We start from the raw sequence: 15,862 nt of genomic DNA on the forward strand, positions 1-15,862 counted from the left end.
TTTAGAGGGAGGGAGGAAGAGTGAGACATGGATGTGAAAAAGAATCATTGATTGGTTGCCTTCAGTACGTACTCGACATGGGATGGGTTGAACCTGGATTACTCCCGCCAATTGATCCACACTGGCCAGGGCTCTCTCAGCTTTTAAAAGCGCTTTGAAGGAATGCATTTTAGATTCTGCTGTCTTATATTTCAAAATATTGGTAATAACCATTAATGGTTATTACCAATATTTTGAAATATAAGCATTTAATTAATTAAAAACCATTTATCGTATGTCTGTGAGAGAATAACCTTTTTATATTTATAAAATTATGAAACTTTATGCATATGCTTGTTCAGCTGTTAAAACTGTTTTAACTCAACATGTTTTTTGGACAATGAGATTTTAATCTTTTTTAGAACATTAGACAAAGCAGGTGGGTTTTCTTAAAGGTCATTTGGCTTGAGGAACTTCTTATTTATTTTTTGATCAGTGAAGAAGTAAAATTCCAGAGCCTCAGGTCTTCCTGAATGCTGTCTTATCTTTGGTTTTTTAAAGGTTACATTTGGGAAGCATTTGTAGGTGTCCACGTGGTTCTGAGCCTCTGGGAAATACAGGCCCAGCGTTTTTAAAAAACGTTTCCCAGATATTGTGTTCTCAGATTGCTTGAGATTTCATAAACCAGAATACACATAGATCATCTGAAATAAGGATGGTATTTGAATGGAAGAGTAAAAATGAAATTGCTTCAAACAACTTTGTATACAGATGAAAGAGATATGAATATATATTGCATAACAAGAATATACATGCTATATAGATAACAAATTAGTCTGTGCTAAGTTACCATCAAATATTTAATCGAAGTAGGTGAGATCTAACATGCAAAAGGCCCAAAATGTAAGCACAAAGAAAGCTGTGTATAGTCCTTTCTATAAGAAATAAAGGTATTTTAAACTGATTATACTTTACGAGGTTTTATAAGATTTTATAAGGATATCTGCTAAGTGCTGTCATTTATATTAGTCTTTCATGAAGTAAGCATATAAAGTAAGGATAACAATAGAAAATGTATTTGATGACTAGTTTTTGCATTTACACATTCCTTTGCCTAATTTAGTAAAATATTTGAGGTGGCTTATAAGACTACATTTACTAGAAAAAAAAAAAAATTAAAAACAGGAAAATGAAATTGGTAGCCTAGGAGACTGAAACTGAGGGACAATCAAAATGTACAAACTTAAGACTGTAGGGTCAAAACCACTTATTCAATTTTGTAATAAAATTTGAATCAGAATGAAGTGTTTTAATATGGTATTCATTGTCCATAAGGAAAAAAAATAATATGCAGCTTCCGGGAGGAAGCAGTTTTCCTTGTATTCAGTTTGGAAACAGATTTCTTCCATGGTTTTTTACTTAGGGATTATGGAATAGACACTGCCCTCAACTGCCTCTCCCTGATACATTTATAGTAGGATTTAAAAAGGTGCTTATTGCAATAACACTTAGTCATAGCAAGTGTGAACCAAGCATTTGTTACATACCAGACACTCTGCTTCCCAGGCACGGTTCCGTTTATCTCCACATCCACATTAGGATGTAGGTACTTCTTGTTATTTCCATCGTTCAGATGAAGAATCTGACAAAGATTAACTCTCCCAGGATCCGTATCTCTAGTGGGCCACACCATAATTCCAGATCCTGTGCTCTTAACCACTTCTCCAGTGCAAAGTACGACTTAGAGAAAGTATTTCTGTCCAAGAGAAGCTAACGAGACTCTTGTTATTATCAGGAAGGATTCAGATAATTGGACTTTTAAATGACAATATTGTCCTATTTTTTTGAAAACCTTGGACTATACAGAATTTTATACTATATTTGAAAGTTCACTAGTAACTTGGACAAGCTAATTTCATCTTCACTGTCAATTTAAAAACATTTAGCTATTGGGGTAATATATTGGATTGGTTGTCTTACAGAAAAGTTTAGTTTACTGTTTCTACCTATTGTGGGCAGAACTGCAGCTAGTTGCAAATTACCTGACAACAGATGCATGTTCCAAATGAGGAATAAATTCCTAATGAACCAACTGACTGAAGCACAGAATGCGTTTCCTTTCCTTATAGTTTTAGGGAAGGGCTGAGCATTGCAGTGGGACTTTCTATACTAGGGACGATATTCAATTAGCTGAACTTGAAAGATCCTTTCCAATTCTGGACGTTAACATCCCGTTTCCAACTGAATATCTATCTCTGAGACCCACTTTTGTATTCTCATCAGTAAAATTAAGCTCACATTTTCTTTCTTATATCATTCATAGTTCTGAAGATCAAATAAATATTATATGTAAAAGTCCTTTAAAAATTGTGAATACTGTAATTGCAAAAATTCATTAATGTATTCTTTCAACCAAAGGAAGTATTTTATTTTTTTATTTGTATTTATTTAACAATTGCATAGCAGCTGAGTGGCTATTCTATGATGCATATAATATTTTATACATATTACTATCCAATTTACTTATTTTTAATGCTGTTAGATTTTTCTCTTGTTTAATCCCCTTTCCGTTATTTTATTCCCCAGCTGTCTGAGATAAGTGAAATTCTCAAAGTTTTAAATTTGGGTATTTTTTGAGACATTTGCCAACTAGGTAATACATTATAGATTTTTCAACTAAATGGAAATTCTACTTACCTGAATCTTTCTCATGCTCCTTCGGCAAGAATAAGCGAGATTGGAAAGAGATTGCTTCTTACCATTCTTGCCCTTCTTAAGAAAAATAGCAAAAAAATAAAGAGTATTGATCCCGTAAGACAGTCATTTCTGAATAGGATATATTGAATTTAAATTCATCATTTAGAACTCTTTTTCTTTGATTCTTTTGCTTAATTCATGCTTGTCACTTTTAACTCGAATTCAATGCCTTACAGAGGCTTTTCAGTGATTCCCTCTACTCCATTCTACACGCCCTTTAGTGTAGATATGGAGTTTGGCCCTATTGTTTAGATCTTGTGCCGAGTCAGATTTTCAGGATTTTAGAGCGAAGAAAGGCCTCTGTGAGCATCCAGCTCAATGCCCTCAGTTCCCCTTTAAGGGAATGAAGCCCAGCCCCAGTCACACAGCTGGCCAGTCTTTGAGCCAGAATTCTGACCCAGGTCAGTTTTCGTTATCCTTTGTTTTGTAGTTGCTTGATTGTTTTATAGGTATGTTTGGTTTTCCCAGCTAGAGGATTTGTCGCTGGGACACAACTCTTCTCTTTATCCAAAGATTCTTCTGCACTTCTGTGTTTAGAGTAGGCAAACTAGAATGCCTGGGAGCCAGCCTTTCAGAAGCAAATGCCAGTGATATAAGAGTACACTTAGGTCTAGTCCTATTTTAAAAGGGTCTCCGCTTTTCATTTTAGTATATCTAAAACACCTATACTCATAAAAAGGTAATATGCTAATTAGACCAGATGTCTTCCGGATGTCCTTCCGGACAAAGCCGCAGCGTCTGCGAGGGCAGAGGAGGGCCGGCAGTCATGGCTGACAAAGAGCGAGGCCAGAGGCAGCAGCGCCTCCCGCAGAGGAAGGCCAGACTGTGGCATAGGCCCGCTTCTCATGGGGATTGGGCCTTAGCCATCAGTAGGACATCCCCTTAGGGCTCCCAGACTGTGAGAGGGGGCAGGCCTGGCTGAGGGACCCCCTCCAGTGCACGGATTTTTGTGCACCGGGCCTCTAGTGTTATATATTCATCTCTTAGTACAACTGATTTATGTCTCTATTAATTAGTGACTAGATAAAATTGTATATTCTGATTACTTGGAATTCTGTGACAAGAAGCTAGGTATATATATATATCAATATCAATATTTGATAGGCTCTTCCAAGTTTTCTCTACTTGTTTAATGCAGAAGAACTTACTTAGAACAAGTAACCTACATTTAATCTGGCCATATATGATAATGACATTACTGTACCCCCACACCACCCAAATTGAGACTTCAGTGCGATTTTTATGTTTAAAGAGTGCTACAAGAAAGGAAAAAAAAAAAAAAAAAAAGCAAAGAGAACCATTGACTTAGAATAGCCTAATTGAGATGTTGAAGTCTTCCTTTTAAGAGAAAATTGTGAAGTGTAGGAAGTGTTGGAGGGATACATAGAAATCTTGTAGAAAGGTACGTATAGACTGATTTCTTGCATCTTTGAAATCACTTGCCCGTAGGATTTGTCTTTCAAGCCCCTGGGGTAATTGAATGGCAACTCTAAACGTCCACAAATCCGAAAGGGGACTAATTCAACCTGATGGCATGGCTTCTGCTTGTCATACAGATGCCTCACAGCAAACATGCAGGATCACAGACATTTGGCATCAGAAACTGCTCTTCCTTCATGGTGATGCGTGGTGGCTGGCCTAACCCACTGGAAGTTGTAGTGAGGCTGTTTTTGTGGCTGGACATCATGGTGCCACCTGACAAGTGTTTATCTATTAGAGCTCCTTCTTGCTCCTGACATTTCTTCATTGTCGGATGTCACTGAGCACCATTTATGAGGCTGCCATATGGGTATTTCTTAAATATTAAAAGGTGTTCATAAAATAATGTACACGCATTAGAAAGTCATAGAATAGTCAAGTGCTCACCGAAGTTTCGTTTGTAGAGTGGAGAATTTAAATTTCATACACAGAATCCTTTCTGAGCCTTGCTTTGGGCTGGGTGCTGAGGATTAGAGCGAACGCCTGACATTTTGAGGCAAGACATTTCATTTCTAAAGGAGGCAAAGTTGGATAGACTGATGATTGTGACTTAGTAGTAATTACATACCATTTATGTAATTAGATTTTTTTATTTTTAATTTTTAATTTGAGAAGGATTCTGGGATCACCTAATTCTAGAGTTTCACAAATAAGGAAACTGAAAAATAAAACCAATAACACATGTGATAAACTATCTCTTAACACATATTTAGAGCATGAAGAACTTGATTTCCCGCTTAGGAGAGGGTCACTGCTAAATCTGTGTGACAATTTCATTCACTCAGTGGAGAATTGAGAGGTTCTCTGTTTCGCACTCGAATATTGGACAGGATTCAAATTTAAGTCAAGTGTGTCTAGAGGCTTTCCTCATACCTATTCATGCCTTTTAGGCGGCAATGCTTCATAATGCCCCGGTTTCATGAGTTAATTTTAATGGAATTATATTTGAACAACTCAAAATTATATAATTAATTTCATTCAGCTTCAATTAAAGTTACTAATTGAATAAGCCTACTAGCACGACACCTGGCGGCAGTCAGCTCCATAGCAGTGATAGCAGATTACCGAACGCTGGCCTCTGCTGATGAGAGATTTCACGTGTACAAGTGAGTTTATAGAAAAGCCTTTTCTGTGGATCATCTCAGAAAGGTCCTGAATTGACTGCTGCAGTGCCAAGATATCTGGAGTTGTTTAAAAAAGTAAAGATTTTAATTGAAAATAGCAGATCTCAGGAAGATTACATTTTCTCCATGATAATGCTGAGTAAATGTTACATAAATCTAGAACATATTGGTTTAGCATGCTTCTAATTTATATTTTACTGCCATCTGAAAGTGGTTTTGCTTACTAAAAATACTAAGCCTTGAAGACCTTGTTTTATTTTCTTAGTTCTTAGCCTCTGGATTTAGTCCTAAGTCGGTGTTCCTCCGTTTCCGCGTCCTGAAATGTGTTTTGTATCGGAGTGTTTCGGTTGTTGTGAAATCCCCATGGTGTGTGTGCAGGATTTTTTCCGCTTTTAATGGGGATGTTAATACAGTTGACTAATAACTTCTGTTTGAATCTCTTTCCTTGCTTCCAGAAGCTTCTAGCTTCTCTTTGTTCTTTGATCCTTTCTAATCGGGCAGACCCCACTGAGACACTTCTTTTCACATGTCCCACTCTTTTGGGGAGCCTAGTCATGTGGTTGGACTTAGCAATCAAATTTAGGAAAACGACTCTTTCTAGCTGTAACTTCATTTGTGATTTGCAAGTTCAACTATCTTACACTAAACTCATCCACTGGACTGTAATCTCCACGAAGGCCTGGGTTGCATATCCTAATTCATTGTATCCCCATTGACCAACGCACTGCCTAAACATCAAATATATATATATATATATATATATATATATATATATATATATATATATATATATATATAATTTTTTTAAATTCATACATTATTTTCCTGGTCTCCAGGTTTACTTGCAAATCCACCCCAGTCCCCTCTCCCAATGATCTGTGAAGCCTCTGGTTAGTTTCTCACACCCTCCCCCCTTTCCCATCTTGTTATCCATTTGGTTATTCTCTCATCAACTTCTACTGGCTCTGCCGAGTCTCTTTTCTTCTCCTTACTCTGTTCTCCCAGGGACTCCTATAAGTGATTTTCAAGGATGTAAGTGCAGTGGAATAGCCCAAGCACCCCTCCCTAAACTGAGACGGAATCTTTGGTGATGGAGCCTGGGAATCTGTTTTTTAAAAAGCGGCCCGATGCCGAGACCGGTTTGGCTCAAGGGATAGAGCGTCGGCTTGGGGACTGAAAGGTCCCGGGTTCGATTCCGGTCAAGGGCATGTACCTTGGTTGCGGGCATATCCCCAGTAGGGGGTGTGCAAGAGGCAGCTGGTCGACGACTCTCTCTCTCATCGATGTTTCTAGCTCTCTATCTCTCTCCCTTCCTCTCTGTACAAAATCAATAAAATATATTAAAAAAAATAAATAAAATAAAATAAAATAAAAAGCGGCCCGAGCAAGTTAGGATGCAGTCAGGATTGAGAACACTAGTGTATACACATGTACTAATCTTCCTGAAGTATGACTCTGATTAGGCCATCCATAACTTTTCAGTGGCTACTTTTGCTCCTCTTTCTTGCTTTTAAATTCGATCTGCTAGTAGATTTCTCACCTAAAAAGATCCATTCTATGTCTCTGTTCAAACCTTTATGAACTGATCTCCTGATGTCCCTCTTAGACTACTTTAGTCCAGAGTTGGGACCTTGGCCCAAGTCTGCTATTGGAGTTTGCCCACACTCTTTTTCACCTGGATTGGTTTTTCTCCCATCTTTACTTTTAGAATTCCTCCAAGTCTTTTAAAGACCATTGTTGTGTTTCCAATGAGCTACTCCTTTTCTTTACTTACTGGCGTTCCCCCCTGAGAACCCATAAATCCATATATAGATTCCTCATCCGAAACACCGTTCCTCTCTCAGGCCTTGACTCCTTCCCAGATTTCTATGAAGACACTCTGTGCCTCCTCACTTCTTCAGCTGCTATCTCTACCCCTCATTGGACTCTCCTCTCCTTTGGTGCTTTTCCTACTGCTCCCACGCTATGGACTTACTCCTTTTCATCCTTGATATAACCTTTTCTTGTTTCTCTGACCTGGCAGATCACTTACCATGTTCTGATGATTTGCTTACAGTAATCTTGACGGGATTATTTTTTCTGTAGACATCTCTGTTTCTTTAATGCTAGGCATGTAGTAGATGCTCAATAAAAATGTTATTGAGTCAATATGTATGCAACAGGCAGTAGAATTACTGCTCCCATTTTCTTACATTTTGGCAGACTCAGAAGCATTTAGAAAAAAAATCTATAAAATAAAAAAAAGTAGAGAAAGATGTGCAACATTTAATGATGATAAATATATGTTTTTTTATTTATTCAGGTAAATGTGAAAAAGAAAATACGGAGAGAGATATAACTCATGCCACGAATAACTGCTTCACACACGGAGAGATGCAAGACCAGTTCATGTGGGGAAATTGTTCAGAGGACGAACTCATCAGAAGTAAGTACTGTTAGAGCACATTGCAGTGGTTTGGGGATCTAACTGTGATGATATGCTCTGAGTTAATTGTCCCATATTATTTTGCTGGAAATCTATAAATCAGAATTTTCAGAATTTATCTGAAAGTGTTTTCACTAGAATTTTACAATAATAGGCCTATGAATGAATTAAGATATAAATAATACTCTCTCAGTTTTTATCCTTTCTTTAGAATTTATTGAGCTGTAAATTTGGACTCAGTTCTTAGAGAGAGTTAGAGAGTACTTAATTCCTATTTGAGTTGTGACTAAGTGAAAGTCAGACAATTCTAAGTGCCTATGCCAAAAAGATAAAGACAGCTAAAGGACAATAAGAATACTTTGGTGATGCCATTTTAGTCCCTGTTCTTGTAAGTCAAAGGATTCCAGACTTTTTTTTTTTTTTTTTTTAATAATTAAAATGTTTATCACTCCTACTTTTTTTTTTTTTTTTTTTTTTTCCTTTAAAAAACATTCTCTTCCTCTCCCAGAGATTGCTGTGTAGAATGTATACAAAAGCTTTGGCATATTTTCATTTTATTCTGGGATCGTCTGGAAATAGCGTTATCTTTTGCGTGCTATTTAGAATGCTTATTTCTGTCGGGTTCTCCTCTGGGGCTCAGGTTCTGGTCACTGGTGGGTTCAAGGTGAATTGACCAGATAATGAATCGTTCTTGTAGTTAGTGAATAAGTATGAAAATCTGCTATGCCTAACCTGGAAGAGCATAGGAATATATATTTTGGAATTCTCCTTCATTGCAACCACATTGCCATGTCTTATTCTATTCCCAGCATGGACGGAGGAAAAGAATTCTTTCCTGGAAATTAAGCATTATTTTTAATTTAATTCTTCACCTCAAACACCATCATTATATAGACCCTTTCTTGTGTTGCATATTACATTGAATTTGAATCTTTGAATATTTCTTTTCCTCTCTAGAATGCCCATTACCTGTCCTTAACTGAAGAAAGCAGAAACAGGAAAAAAACAGCTTAATAGAAAACATAAAGTAATATTAGAAACACTATTGAAGGAAATATAAAGATTTCAAACAAAAACTCTAAAAGTGAATGTGTTTTAATTTAACTTTAGGACATTTCTTTTTTTCTTTTTTAAATTTTTGTCTTAGAGAATGGAATGGAAAGGAAATCAGGCTCAGAAATTAATAAGGAGTGCCCTGCCCTAGCTGGTTTTGCTCATGGAGAGAGTGTTGGCTGCAGACTGAGGCGCATGCGGGAGTAACCAGTTGATATGTCTTACTCTCACATCAATGTTTCTCTTTCTCTCTCTGTGTGTGTTTCTCCCCCTCCCTTCCATTCTTTCCAAAAATCAGTAGAAAAAATATCCTCCGGTGAAGATTAAAAACAACAACAACAAAAAATTAGGGATGAGCCAAATTTATACAGCTTTATCCAAAGAATCAAATAACCATTATTTCAAGTAAGCGTTTATTCCCAAAACATATATATGGATTGTCTACCATTTAAATGTTGACTCTGCTGTTATGAAACATCTTTTTTTAAGATATGGACAAAGTCATATTTTATCTGGGATTTTCTAACAACCAGAGAGTTAGTGAGAGCTAGAAGAGGTCTCAGAAACAATTTTATCTCCACCTTGGGGAGCATGATTGTTTTCTCATTTTATTTCATAGTCACAGAATTTTAAGTGTGTGTGTTTCATTTAATTGATTTAATTCCCTACTCTCCCTTCCCAAGACCCACATAAAAAAAAAAAAAAGTGAATAAGAACTCTTAAGACAAAAACCTAAATACAACCACTATTGCATAAGGTTTTGGAGAGTCAGATTTAATGTGTTAAAAAATTTTGTGCTATATGATAAAACTTATCGTAACAGAAATTCATACCACAAATGGAATGGATTTAAAAGAAGTACTCTACTGCCAATATTGATTAAGTGTACAGTGATAAGACATTGTAAATTTCATGAAAAAGATTAAAAACAATTTTTTAATTGAAATGACGAAGCCTGGACACTGGAGTATTTGGGGACAGTTGTGTAGTTTCCTATTAATATACATTGAAGGAGTGCAGACAGAGAGAGAGAGAGAGAGAGAGAGAGAGAGAGAGAGAAAGAAAGAGAGAGAAAGAAAGAGAGAGAGAGATGTATTACCCCATCTAAGAGGGCTGCTGGGAAAACTGACAGGATATTCAAAGGCTAATGGCCAATGGCAGCAACGCCGCTCCTTCCTGAAACATAAGCTGGCAATACTTTCTAAATTTATTTGTGGGTGACCATTGGACTCTGAATTCTGCTCACAAATTTAAAAAACGATCTTTTTGTTATTTTCCTGACAAAGGCGATTTTATTGGGTCTACAGGAAGGATTTGGCATCTGCCTATCTGGATTGGCCCAAACGGAACATTGATGTCATCTTTAAGCCAGACTCCAGTATGGCGAGCATTTGAAAGTCTGATATTGTGATAGCTTCAGCTGCTCCCGCTCCTTGACATGCAGCCTTACAAAGCTGCCGACTTTCCTTCTTTAGCCTCTCCCAGTGTTTAGTGTTTGGCCCTCACCGTGTAATTTAGTGTTTGTCTCTCTTCACCCTGCAGTTAGGGAGATGTGTGTTTTCCTCTTGGTTCAACATCTGGCACAGTCTGCGGGCCCGCTAAATCTTTCGTAATGACAATAGGCCCTGGAAAGAGGGCTCTGGCTGGGAGCTGCGTGGGGGGGAGGGCAACATCTGCGGTGAGTCAGGATCAGACTGGCTCCCGGGTCAGGAGTCCTGCCTGGAGCCCCAGCCCCATGGAAGAGGCAGGCGGCCGGCTGTCATGGAACTGATTGCAGTGTTCCCGCGGCAGGCAGTGGGAGGTTGGCTGGCTGGAGGGATCGCAGGAAAACGAGGCCAGCTGGGGTGCGGGAACACTGTCAGATGCACAGCCCACACTTTTTCCGAGCTTCCAGGGACAGCTCAGCTGCCTGGGCAAGAAGGGAAGGAGAGGGGCCCTGTTTGATGTGACTTCTCTTCCTCCACCTATTCCGGAGCGTGGTTCGTGAGGGCTGACAGCTAACATCTCCTCGTCCCGGATGCCCGCTGCCCGCTTTGTTGGGCATTTAAGGCATAATTTATAGGGGACTGTTAGCTGTCAGTGAGATGAGGCTGTTTTTACTTTTCTGAGAATAACCAACCCCCAGCTCTGGAAAGTCAAGGGAGTGGCTGCTTTGGAAATTGTATTCTAATTAAAGGGTGTATTCTCAGGCCTCATAAAGGAGATCCAAGCTGAGAATAATTTCCAAATTATTCTGTGAACTTTAATCCTGACCTCAGCTGGGCCACCCACTTGTGGCTCACATGTGGTTCCTGCTCCACACAGAAGTTCAGGCCTGTGTGCCTTCCCTGGTCCTTCTAGAAAACATCGCAGGTGGCAGGCCTGGGGTACTGTGCTCTCAGGGCCCGGAGCCCTAATTGGTTGCTCTTGAGTTGCTAATTTATTAGAATTCTTTCTGGAAGCTATAAATAAAAGAGAGGAAATCCATGTGGAATCAAACATTTCGAATAAATAGGCCACGCATACAATCTGGGCAGGGAATGTGCATTGTGATTCTCTTTCTTATGAAATTTAAATTAAAAAGGTAATCCTAACCACTCAAGTTTGTTGAAAAAGCAAACACACAAAACACCTAAATTAGATCAGTAAAAAAAATAGCAGCTAAATTGAAGTTTTGGAAGACTTTATAATTGGAAAGTATAATTAGAAAGATTTATTTTTCATTGTGAATTTTCATTCTTTTTGCAGTATACGAAGCATTCATATTCTGAGAAAAAATATTTTCCTGTCTAATTTAACTTCTGGAATGGGGATTGCATTTTGGGGTTTATAAGGGCATCTTTCAATGGGAACACTAGTTAAGACTGGCTTTTTTTGTCATGTTAGCATATATAACACCGTACATAATTTGGAACTATGCCTTGTTTTAATAATCACTGTGCCTCTGACTTAGTTAAATAAATGTTGCAGAAAAAATGGCACCCTCAATTAATATTAATTTTTTTATTTAACTCACAATATGAATAAACTGATAACAGGCAATAGGCAACAATTTGTTTTTTAATTAGACTAGTAAAGGAACAAAAGTAGCATTATGATCTAAGATTTTAGGGGGACTTCTAAGGTAGGAAAGAGTGTGTGTGTGTGTGTGTGTGTGTGTGTGTGTGTGTGTCTTCCTAGGCTTTACTCATAAGCGTGTGTAATATTTTCCTTTAATATAGGTCAACTTCTACTTTTCTAATTATTTCCTATATATAAAGAGAGCTTGCATTTTCTTTGTTCCTCTTTCTAAAGTGCCTCAGGTGTCTAGCTCAGATTTTTCTAGGTCTTTTTGAAATTTCTTACTATTTAAGTTTATCCTTGGACATTGCTTTTATATAAATGTCTCCTAATTCAAAATGTCATTTCTTAACTGCAGAAATTTTCTTCAGCTTCTCTTCTGGAATAAATTCAAATTAAACTATTTTGCTCACCTAATTTTCTCCTTTGTGATTTTGTAGAATTCCCAAGATCTGAAGCAAAGTTAGAATGTTCTATTTAAATGGTAATCCCCATTCTGTTTAACCCATTTATTCATTTGGAGGAGTTTTTAGCTCTTATAATAGTAAGCACTTAATTGGTAGTAGAATGCAAGCTCTTTTTCTCTAAGTCACACTTGCCTCCTTTCTATGCATCATGCTTTTTCCCTCATCCTGCTGCTTGAAACCTTTCTCTGGGCATCCTCTCAACATCAACAGGCTCCGTTGTTAGAAACACTATTATTTCTTTTCCTCGCCTTTGCCAGCTTGCCACTGATCACTCCTTAGTGAAGACTGTTTCATCACTTTGGGGAGTACCTCCTCTGTGTAAAATATTGAAAGAAAGGCAAATCCTCAAGCGTGCAATCCCTACCCTTAGGGCATTTCTTACTTTGAAAGTAAGGAAAGAACACCAAGAGGTTGGGATTAAGTTTTTCAGTGGCTCTCATGTTTGAATGAACATTAGATTAAGTATTACTCAGTTTTTTTTAGAATTAAATTTATGTTAAAGAGACCTTAAACAAGATAAGTAACACCAGGAAGACTGGGATACGAAGTTTTTGTGTGCATTTCCAAGGTTATCTAAGATGCTTTCTCTAATACTTCATGCTCATTCATTTTAGGAGCCCATCTTGGGAATACATCATGTTACTTTCACCTCCATGTATTTCCCTTCTTCTTTTGTCTCTCAGGAAAAAAAAAAATAGTTTTTCAGTATTTTGACTAAATTATTTGATGGTTGCTGTTAAAAAGGATTCTTTAAAATACATATATTTTTATTGATTTCAGAGAGGAAAGGAGAGAGAAAGAAAGATAGGAATATCAATAATGAGAGAATCATTGATTGGCTGCCTCCTGCATACCCTAATTGAACACACAACCTGGGAATTAAACCCTGACCTCCTGGTTTAACCATTGAGCACACCGGCCTTGTAAGAGCAATCTTTAACCATCAATTATTCCTAAATCCAACTCAGGGTTAACCATAAACCATTTTTGATAGCTTCCTGTATTTATCTTATTGGTCAAAGACAACCATTAGGCTATGTTCTAGAATGGAGCTCAAGTTTTCTGACATACTTCTTTCTCAGAGTGCATTTTTCATGCCAATCTGAGTTCTACCCAAGAAGCTGGACAGAACTATTGACAATCTTTTTGACCATCTTTTTTCTTTTAACATCTTAAATTCAGGATCCTGGGGACCAATGGAAACTAGTTGCCAGGACTCAGAACCTAGATGTCTTTATCACTATATGTATTGGACAAGTTGTCTAATGTCTTTGAACTCTATTTCCTCATTTTAAGATGAAGGATACCATCTTACTTTATGCCAAATTGTGATTTTTGAAGATTATACAAGAAAATTCATATGTGCACTTTATTATTACAGAGCTAAGTGAACAAATACTTATGAATTTATCCATTTTTGTTATTATTGTCCTTGGACTCAGATATCAGTTTTAAGGTTCTGATGTGTGTGTGTGTGTGTGTGTGAGTGGGTATACAGATAAATATTTATAAATTCCTTCATCATTCCATTGGGTTATATATCTAGACATGCTAGGTACATAGACCAGGCCTTATCTGAAACCTTTGACAGATAATTATGTCCACAACAAATAGCCCAGCGGATATTACATGATTTATGCTTAATAAATGATGACTGAAGAGTATTGAATTAATGAGGGGAGGAAAGAGATGTGTTTTACATGTTGCTTCCATTATTTCAGACTTCAAGGTCCTATGACAAAGATTCTAAATCACTGAATTTTTTTTTCTTATTCTTCTACCCCTCTTCGTACTCCCCAGCCACATATGGTTTATTTATGTCATTTCAGTATTTATAGATGACCTAATGAAATGAAAGCAATCGAGCCCTTAGTTTGACTGCTATTCACTGGTCAGGCTATTCTGAAGAGTTCTCAGGGAACTGTTAGCAGTGCGCTGGATACATTCATTGTCTGCAGAAGTGGAAAGGAATGACACTTTATCGAGGCCCTTTGTTGCACCCTTAATCTTTGTTTTTCTTTCCTATGTGTAAGAAAAATGTTTGAGAGTACTTTAGTTTTATCTCTTCTTCCGCATCTCACCGTTCCCTGCTTACCATCTACAATCCTATCATCCCACTCGCCTTACTTCTCTCCCTTCTTCCTTTTCATATCTTTCTCTGACTTTCTAATTTGGTTTTAAAATGCTTTATATACTATAAAGTACAATGTATGCTGTTACTGTTGTTCTTATTATTACTTTTAATGTTACTATTCTAATGTATTACTTTACCATTCACTTTATCATGAACCATGGCTCATTCAATTTCCAATCTGTATTTTTCTACACTTTGACAAAGATTTTCAGAATCTTCCTGATACTCCTAAAATTGTTCGATCTTTCTTTTTTTTGGGGGGGGTTGTGGGGGTGGGGAAGAGATGGTATTGAAGTACAAGTGGATGAAAGCTCTGTGAGGAACCAGATTCATACCTTTCCCATTTGGGAGTTCTTCGAGCCTCAGGGAACAGCTGAGGCTTGGGAATTAGTTTTGAGATCACTCTGAATCTGCTAACCACAGAAGAAATAAGTTACATTCGGTGATCAAGACCATAAACGCTGTGGTCTAGATAATTTTAGTTCTCAAACCTCAAACTTCCTGGATCTCAACAGCCTGTGAATTTGCACATAAATTATTTTTTGGGGAATATGTTGTTATATTGTACTTTCAGGATTAGCAGTCGAAATATAACATTGAAAAGTGAATAAGAAATCAGTTGCCTTAAGAGGGAGTACTTACAGGGTGCTTACACAGTGTTATGATGGGGACACAGTGATGAACATTAAGGTGCGGTCTGTGCATTCAGTCTGTGGAAGAGACAGACAGTTCACCTTGAAGTGGCAATGAGTGCTGTGATGGGGAGTGTAGGCTACTGTATGTTCACATTTGAGAAGCACATATCCTTGAATGAAGGAGGGGTCAGAGAGGGCTTTCTGGAGGAAGTGATGTCTATGATGATACCTAAAGGAGTTAGCCAATCCAAGCATAGCGTGTGGCGGGGGCAGAGTGCATTAGTGAAAAGGACAGCACACCTATAGTTTAGAGATAAGGGTTAAATTGGCCAGCTTGAGAAGAATTGGAGAAGTTTTGTGTAAGCTGGGATGTAAAATGTTAGATGAGGTATGGAGAGAGATGAGGGGAAAAGAAAGGGTTAAAGGAAGATGGAAAATGTTGAAGGGATTAGCAACTTAATCAAACTAATATTGCAGTTTGGCTATCTTTGGGGTGATTCCTCGTGCAATTGTTAGAAAACAAGAATGGGAAGAACTGAAAGCAGGACTGCCCAGCTGGGAGACTTTTATTAATCCAGTTGAGAAAGGAAAAAGTCTTGGACTGAGGTAATGGCAGGTAGGATTGCAAGAAGTAGGGGTACAATTCAGTAAGACATAGGGGTTATGGGAATAGCAGTTGCTGAATAGGAGGCCAAGATTTTGTTTGGACAAGTGGTAGTTGTGATAAAAGGACAGTGGGGCCAAGTATTTAAGGACATTGTTCAAAGGGA

General features: G+C 37.7%; 1 protein-coding gene across 3 annotated transcripts in view; it reads left to right on the forward strand.

Moving 5' to 3' along the window:
- Positions 1-15,862, forward strand: part of MDFIC (MyoD family inhibitor domain containing) — an 81,587-nt gene that overhangs the window by 12,567 nt on the left and 53,158 nt on the right. For all 3 annotated transcript variants that reach the window (XM_036424841.2, XM_045576123.1, XM_036424845.2), the window contains one exon: positions 7,642-7,764. In XM_036424841.2, coding sequence (XP_036280734.1) covers positions 7,642-7,764 — 123 coding nt within the window. The remainder of the gene's footprint in view (positions 1-7,641; positions 7,765-15,862) is intronic.

This window comes from Pipistrellus kuhlii, unplaced genomic scaffold (assembly GCF_014108245.1).
Source record: "Pipistrellus kuhlii isolate mPipKuh1 unplaced genomic scaffold, mPipKuh1.p scaffold_m20_p_10, whole genome shotgun sequence".
In the NCBI taxonomy this organism is placed as follows: Eukaryota; Metazoa; Chordata; class Mammalia; order Chiroptera; family Vespertilionidae; genus Pipistrellus; species Pipistrellus kuhlii.